Genomic DNA, 8,388 nt, shown 5'->3' with positions numbered 1-8,388 from the left:
CCAAGGAGGAAAACTGCTTCATTTATTCTCTCAGATTAGCTTCACATTGTCAGATCCTGGAATGAACACAAGCCTTTTTCCTTTTTAAAAAAGAACCTGAGTTTGTTCACATTAAATACAATGAACTCCTCATTGATTATAATAATGAAAAGTAAACTTCCTGCAGTGTTTGCTGAGTCACAAACAGCAGACAAACAGATCAATGCAGATGAAATGACACATTCTTCACAAATGCACAAAGTGAGAAAAAAATCTTTGTGATCAATAAAGAACTACTGACTTCTCCGTGAAGTAGAAGAGAAACAACATAAAATTATTATTCAAAGAAATGAAGCTCTTGTTTTTTTATTCTACGAGTGCACTGACGTGACACTGTGATATTTTCAGTATACAGTTACATCCACACAAGACATTAGAGCTGCTGTTCTAACCTTCATTTGAATCCAAACGATTAATAGCACCAGCATCTCTCCCTTACCCAGTATCTACATGTCCATAAAGTGTGTTCTCGCCCTCATAGGGAGGCCGCAAAGAGACTAAAGCAGCCAGAAGTTGAACCTGGATTTTTTTAAATCCATAGTCAGATGATTGTCCATTGCGCCACAGGGAAGTGTTCTAGACAGACAGGTTTGAGCTGATTATGCACTCGTTCTGATAACATGTCACCCTACAACAAATAAACACTCCTAGTAGCAGCTACAACAGGCAGAAGACATTTGCTGTTGGATTTCTTGTGCCACAGACTTTGTAATTCACAATAAGTGACTTATTAAAACATTTTCCTCCTGAAAGTGAAACTCTGTCAAAAGAAGTTTGAAGGTAATCTTTATTTAGTTTATTCTGCATTTAGCAGACACAGCTGGATTTTTTTATATTAAAAAACAACAACAACAACAGCAAAGTCCAAGTACCATGCCTGAAAATCATTACACTGTGTGACTGTGAGACAATATATTCAAGTATATATAAAAACTAAAACCAGATGTTTGTCTGAGACTTAAAAACCTGAATGAACACACTCAGCTTTGGTTACTCTTGCTTTGATTAAAAAAGAAAAAGACGAGGCTTCAGTAGAACAATAACAGAACTCGATCCCTGGATAATAAACAAAGAACAAGTCTACACAACAGGAGCAGACTCCTGCAAAAGGCTGCTCCTCTGTGTCGGCTCTACCACCAGCACACTGCTATAACTCGCAGCTGTCCCCATATTCTCTAAGCATGAAACAGTTAATCAGTGTGAATTCTCCTGTGCCGTATTAACTGCATATTCCAGATGAAACTTTCCCCACAGATGCTACAACAATGGTGCTTCTCGCCTGTGTGAACTCTCGCGTGAGATTTTAGAGCTGATTTTTTACTGAATTCTTTTCCACAGGTGCTACAAGGATACGACTTCTCATCTGTGTGAATTCTCACGTGAGCTTTCAATGCTGATAGGTCAATAAACTTTTCCCCACAGCTGTTACACAAGTACGGACACTCGCCAGTGTGAATTCTCATGTGATCCTTTAACTGTATCTTCCGAATGAATCTCTTCTCACAGGTACCACAAAAATATGGCTTCTCACCTGTGTGAATTCTCCTGTGCCGTATTAACTGCATATTCCAGATGAAACTTTCCCCACAGATGCTACAACAATGGTGCTTCTCGCCTGTGTGAACTCTCGCGTGAGATTTTAGAGCTGATTTTTTACTGAATTCTTTTCCACAGGCGCTACAAGGATACGACTTCTCACCTGTGTGAATTCTCATGTGATTTTTCAAGCGTGTCAGCTGACTGAATTTTTTGCCACATTTGCTACAAGGAAACCGTTTCTCTCCTGTGTGGACTGTCAAATGTGCAGCCAGTAAGCATTTATACTGAAACGTTTTCCCACAAGTGTCACACTGTAGAGACTTTTCCCTTGCTTCAGTTTGACTCTCTGAAGCAGCAGTGTTGTCTGCTAAAGCATCAGCCTCCTGCTTCAGTCCAAGCTGCTCTCCCTCCTGACTGCTGCAGAGCTCCTCCTGTTCCTCTTTAATCTGTGGAGGCTCTGGGTCCTCCTGGTCCAGACTGGAGTTCCTCTCCTGGTTACAGACCTGCTGCTCATCCAGACCCTCCTCTTCCTCACCCAGACCCTCCTCTTCCTCACCAACATGCTGCTGTTGGAGGTCTGAAGAGACAAATGCAGAAAAACAAGCTGTTGAGAAAACATTTGATCTGACCCCTCAGTAGTGATCAGATTTGATGAGGATTTAGCTGTTCCAATTCCATTCTCAAATCACTTAACGATTCAAATTTTTAATGGTTCTCTTATTGTTATTAGGTTCTCACTGGCTCCACTTTGAGAGTCCCGACTATCTCCAAGCAGCATATCAAAGGCATTACATACATGCAAATTAATTGCATGTGTGTGCATGTCGAAGGCATTTCATAACCGTTCTTTAAAGTAATGCAGTATGCTACTATGGGAGGGGTGTGGTCTCTGCCCCGCTGCAGTGGAAGGGTGGTGCAGTGAACTCTTGAGGCGGTGTCAGGGCAGCAGAGGGGACAGGTGTGTGTGCTGACTAATGACTCTCTCCATATATATAGTAACAGGTGAGACTGACAGGAGTGTGTGCAGTGCAGGAGCTGCGGAGGGAGCTGACTCCTGGCTCGAGAGTGCCTTAAACCAAAAACGCGAACTGCTAAACCAAGCAAAAGAAAAGAAAACAACACGTCAAACACTGTGTGTGTCAGGTCATTGTTACAGTTATTTCCACCTGGAAGGAGTTATTCGTTACACTGTTCATTACATTACTTTTGGATTTATATAAACTTACAGGCTACAGCCCCACACACCAACACAAATCCCTATCCTCATGCAGGACACACGTGATCTTTCTCTTAGTATTTAGGTTAATTTCAAGTACAGTCAAGGATCAAAGCCAAATAATATATTTCATATAGATATCTGCAATCTAAACTATGGCATAAAAAATTCTTTTGTCCTCTTGGAAGACTTTCTGATTTTAATCAAAGGACAGTTTTGTGCTGTTGAAAAGAGAACAAGATGTTTTGATGGTGTAGATTTTATTTAATAATAATAATACTTCAGTGTCCAACCTAACAAGCCTCTGTTCACTCTGTTCACTCTGAAAGTGTTTTTTCTCTTTATAATATTTATTATTGTACATTAATGAGACAAAAGTACTTCTTATCCAATTAATCCATTATTTGATAGAATAATCAATAGCTGCAGGCCTAATTCATTTTTATTACTACCATCACAGTTTACATACCTATTCTGTGTGACATTATATCAGGTTCACAGATGGTCTCCAGCAGTCCAAGCTGCTCTCCCTCCTGACTGCTGCAGAGTTCCTCCTGTTCCTCGTAAATCTGTGGAGGCTCTGGGTCCTCCTCTTCCTTACAGTTGTGTTGTTGTAGGGGGTCTTGAGGAACAAAGATTCAGATTTATCACCAATCAACCAAACACTGAAGAATCTGAGCTTGAACAGCACAGAGATAAAAACATGTCCATACCTATGATGTGTGAGTTTCTGTCGGGTTTCCGGCTGATATCCAGCAGTCTGTGCTGACGGTTGATCTCCTCCTCATACTGGACGATGGTTTTTTGAACCTCTGAGAAGATTTCTTCACAAACAGCAGTTAGTCTCTCCTTGATGAACTCTCTCAGATACTGAGCTGAACTCATCGCTGCTTCAACTCAGGCTGAGCGGATCGATACAAGCATCAATAGAAGCGATACAGACGTTGGTATCAGATCCACACTGATGTGACGGGATCAATACTTTAGTTTGTGTCGCTCTTCCGACTTCAGTCCGCTTCGTTAAAAAGCAGCCATGTCTGCACACACCGCTCCACTCAAACAGCCACACTTGCCCCTCCACTTCCTTCCTTCTCCTTCTTCTGAGCTTGATGGCAGTTGGCAAACCAGCTTACAGGTGTATTGCTGCCACCTACTGGAGTGAAACGTGGACAGGGAAAAAATGACAGACGTCTGTGTCGGGCTCGTTTTGATGACCTTCGTGTTGACGTTCGGCCGTACCACGTGACTGATTCAGTAAACGCTTTGTGCGTTTGGTGTGTGGCTCTCTCTACAAAGGAGATTTAGGGCCACGTTGAGAAAAAAAACCCTCTGGCATTTCTTAAATTTGTGACTTTATTGCACGTTTGTTTTCAGTCTTTTTGAACTTCGTTTTTTGCGATGGAAGCGAGATGGGACAGCCCACCCACTCCGACCCCGAATGAGTTTGCACATACTAATACCTTTGTGCACTCTTTTGTAGGAGGGCTGGATTTCCCTGAGGCACACTCTGAAAATCAGGGTTCAAGATAAACCTATTTGTTTTACTTCAATCCAACTTTATTTATAGAGCACTTTAAAAACAACATGGTTGACCAAAGTACTTTCCAGTGAAAAACAGTGATAAAAGTTAGAAAACCAATCATTACACAGAAAAAGAAAATACAATAACAATAAAATAAATAAATAAAAAATAGTAAAAATGAATAAAATAAAATATACAATAAATAAAATGAACAAACTAAAGAAGATTAAAAGTGACCAAAAACTGAATGGTACTACTAATCAAATGCCTTGGAAAAAAGTTTTTCAAGTGATTTAACAATCTCAAGTGTTGGGGCCAGCCTAACATGGAGGGGCAAGTTATTCCTTAATTTTGGGGCCACAACAGCAAAAGCTCAGTCCACCCAGTGTTTCAGTCTCAACGTGAATGAACTCAGCAGTGACTCCATAACACACAAGACCAAGTCCAGCATAGAGCGGCTGAGTGAATGTGGTCTGGACTCTGTGGAGGAGAGTCATGGTTTCAGAGACGCTGTAGAAAGACAGAATACCTGCTCTGTGATCCAGGTACACTCCTACTCTGGAGGACCGAGGACCTGAGAGGACAGTTTGGACTTTGTTGTAGTAAAATATATAACTGTCTGTGTCACAACGTAATGCCCAAGATTTCTCATTTAGTCCAAATCCACAGTGATATAAACCTCCTGTTCTGCTGAAATTCTTGTATGCGACCGCTACATAAACTGCTCCTCCTCTGCACTCCACCTCCCAGTAACAACGTCCAGTCAGACTCTCTTTGCTCAGCACTTGTTCATATTCAGTGAATCTCTCTGGATGACAAGAGTAAAACTGTCCGCCTTCTTTTAATGTTGCTTTTCGGTTCCCTTCAGATAGTACGAGCTCTTTATGTGCTGTGTTTGGATCCAGTGTAATTTTATGCAAATATCTTAAGAATCCAGCTCTGGTCTCTGGCTCTGCTGCTGAGTGTAAAACATCATTCTTCCTTTCTGCTGCAGCTGGGACTGTTTCATGGCATTTATGTTCATCCATTATGCAGACCTAACAGATACTCTGTTGATCAGTAAAAAAAGAAAATCTTCATCACCTTATCATGACGAGAGCCCGAGTTCTCCTGGAATTCAGAGATCCATAGTGAGATGTTCTTTGTTGTCCTCTTTGCAGCAGTAAATATGCTGGTTTCTCTTTCTCCACAGAAAATCAAAGTGTGTTTCAGCTTCAGATTCTGAGTTTTTCCTCTCTGGTCTTTGAAGTTTTGAGATTACACCAGTCCTTCAGCTGGTAAATATGTCAGAGCAAAGGAACCAGAAAATTTGCTGTCAGTGGTCAGCTGTTGAACAAAAAAAAAATCAAGCCAGATGTTACAAGCATTTTTTTAAGCATGCAAAGAAAAAAAACTCCACAGGAGATGAAACATTAATATGGAAAATAGTTCACTGAAAGAAACTTTCAATACACCAAGAAAACTAAAAAAGACAAAACAGACAAAAAGGAGGAGATCAAGCTGTAGAGACACAGACCAGAGCACAACCGAAAGTGAACTTCCTTACATCAAGGGCTCTCAGTTTTATAGAGTGGTTCACTCACCCACTCTTTATGTCAAATCCCCCTCATGATCTCATCAGAAAAACAGGGACTTTCGTGCCCTCTGATTACCACCATTACTCTGAGCCATAAGACTTGATTATCTCACTCCCTTGCAAAAACATCTCCCATTAACAGAGCACAGTCCATCTTCCATTATGTTCAGAGTGAAAATGTGGGAATAAAAAGCTTTAATGAAGTCCCATAAATAAAACAAACAGACATTATATATTGATCACTCATGCTCAGAACAGTCTATATGTTGTGAGATGCGATCCTTCTCAAAGACGTGACGCATGAAATGAGAACAACAATAAATTGTCATCTAGTGCTGATCTATGTGATTTTCCAGTGTTCGATCAAGTTTACTGAGAGTTCAAACTGAAGGGGACTTTACAGTGCTTTCATTGGTATATCATCAGTAATAAACACAATGGTTTTACGCTCCACACATCATATTTCAAAATGGAAAGGGTTAAAGGTCAGAATGGTTATATTGATGAAATACAGAGAGCTGGAGAGAACGGAGTGACTATCAGTCTGGTTTCCTGTGAAGAAAAACAGGAAAACAGATCACAAAGTTTTTATAGGTTTCATTCAGAATTAATAAGCCAAGACTGTAAAAGAAGAAAAAATCTGTGTAAAAGTGAATAATTTTTCATAGTAGTTATCTTTTCTTCTGTACACATTTCTCAACTACTGCATTGCACTTGCACTGGTGAAAAAGTTCAAGGGTGACCATTACACCGACAGGCTTCATTTGGCTTGGGTTTCATCTGGAGAAGCTTTCTTTACCTTCTGTGGTAAATATTAATACTTTAGCTCAGTATCATTTTATATACAGACGACTATTATTGGAGTATCTTGTGTCTGCTGCATCCAGATAAATCAGGAATATTTAACAGACTCGTTTTGAAATACTAGTGATTTACGTGACTTAAGCTTTACATTTTAGTAAATATAAATTTTATTTCTGGCTATGTTACCACCAGTTTTTGGACTCAGGTGGCCTGACAAGGACCAGTATTTATTAGCCACAGACAGGTGCCGCGAGAGCTGAGGCTCGGGTGTGAAATTTATGGTTTTCAGGGTTTTTATAGTTGTTGTTTTTAACGTGTTTATCATTAACTCTGTTTCCCTGGGTCTTTTCCCGTGTGTTATGAATAAATCTTCAATTTTCTGGTAGCGGTACTGGTTTTATTTTGTTGTATTGATCCGTGAAAATATTGTCGGACATAAACTGGTCTGGGACCGCTGAGTTAAATTAATTCTGCACCCAGTATGTTTACCATTACGTGCATGCTGTAGTACATAGAACGGTTTAGTAAATATTTGCAGACAGTCTTTGTGCAACCGTGTTCATTACATTGCAGCGTAATATGTTTGTATTGAGGATTTAGCAGAACATTGAGCACATAACTGTGTGCCTTTTATTCCATCAATATCCTTAGATCTGAATTATTTATTAGTTATCTGAAATGTGCATTATGAGCTTTCACCAAATGAAGCACTCTAAACACTGCGCTGGAAAAGTCCCTTACTTCACTCACTGAAAAAGGATGAAGATATAAGCAATGATGACTCAGGAAATGAAGGAAGCCCCTGATTTTCTACAAAAATAAGCTAACTCAATCAGAACATTAAAGTTGTTTTTTTTTTCAATAAACAGCTTGTAAAACACAGAATGCCATTAAGTGCTTATATTTAGTCTTGATGTATACTTAGTGGCACTTTAAGCACAGTCATGCAGCTCTACATCGGCACAAAGTCTCACTCTGTTTTATCCTGCTGGCTTTTTAGAAATCTGCTTAAACGAATGCTGTGATGATGATAATAATAATAATCCAGCTCAGACTAATCAATATTAAACTTTGTTTTATTCAATGCATTTCTTCTGTAACTGAAAAATAAAAACAGATAAAACATAATAGCATGTCTTCAGTCTGAAAAAGGTGAGTCAAAGGAAAAGAACGTCCTCAAATTCATCCAGGCTGCTGGAATTTGTAAATTTCCCCCTCAGGGTAACTCTCCTCCTCATATCTGGTTGTCAAGTCTTTGCCTCGGTGTCATGCTATTTCTTTTCATATTGTTCAAGACCTTTGGATTCTGGAGTTAATTTTCTATTGATTTCATACTTTAAAAATAAATAAATAAATAAATAAATAAATATAAATATAAATATATATATATATATATATATATATATATATATATATATACATACATATATATATATATACACACACATACATATTGTAGCGAACCCCCCCGAATGAAGGATGACACTTTACTGATGACGTTTTGAAGGTTTAATGGCAGTAAACCATCAATTTCACCATAAGAGCTGGGGATGTATACATAGAAACAGCGTGTAAGCAAAAATAATCCACACTCTTACAATCGTAAACCTTATACAGTGGGGCAAAAAAGTATTTAGTCAGCCACCGATTGTGCAAGTTCCCCCACTTAAAATGATGACAGAGGTCAGTAAT

General features: G+C 39.2%; 1 protein-coding gene across 1 annotated transcript in view; it reads right to left on the bottom strand.

Moving 5' to 3' along the window:
* LOC113017280 (uncharacterized) overlaps positions 1-8,388 on the bottom strand; it is a 33,619-nt gene continuing 25,231 nt past the window's right edge. Inside the window, exons 5-8 of the mRNA XM_080295790.1 lie at positions 3,864-3,944; positions 3,508-3,690; positions 3,264-3,416; positions 1-2,155 (exon numbers count right to left, since the gene is read on the bottom strand). Coding sequence (XP_080151916.1) covers positions 1,230-2,155; positions 3,264-3,416; positions 3,508-3,690; positions 3,864-3,944 — 1,343 coding nt within the window. The 3' untranslated portion in view covers positions 1-1,229. The remainder of the gene's footprint in view (positions 2,156-3,263; positions 3,417-3,507; positions 3,691-3,863; positions 3,945-8,388) is intronic.

The sequence above is a fragment of the Astatotilapia calliptera genome, chromosome 3 (assembly GCF_964374335.1).
Source record: "Astatotilapia calliptera chromosome 3, fAstCal68.1, whole genome shotgun sequence".
Classification (NCBI taxonomy): Eukaryota; Metazoa; Chordata; class Actinopteri; order Cichliformes; family Cichlidae; genus Astatotilapia; species Astatotilapia calliptera.
Note: the sequence above shows the minus strand (reverse complement) of the source record. Positions and strands in the feature narration are given on the sequence as shown.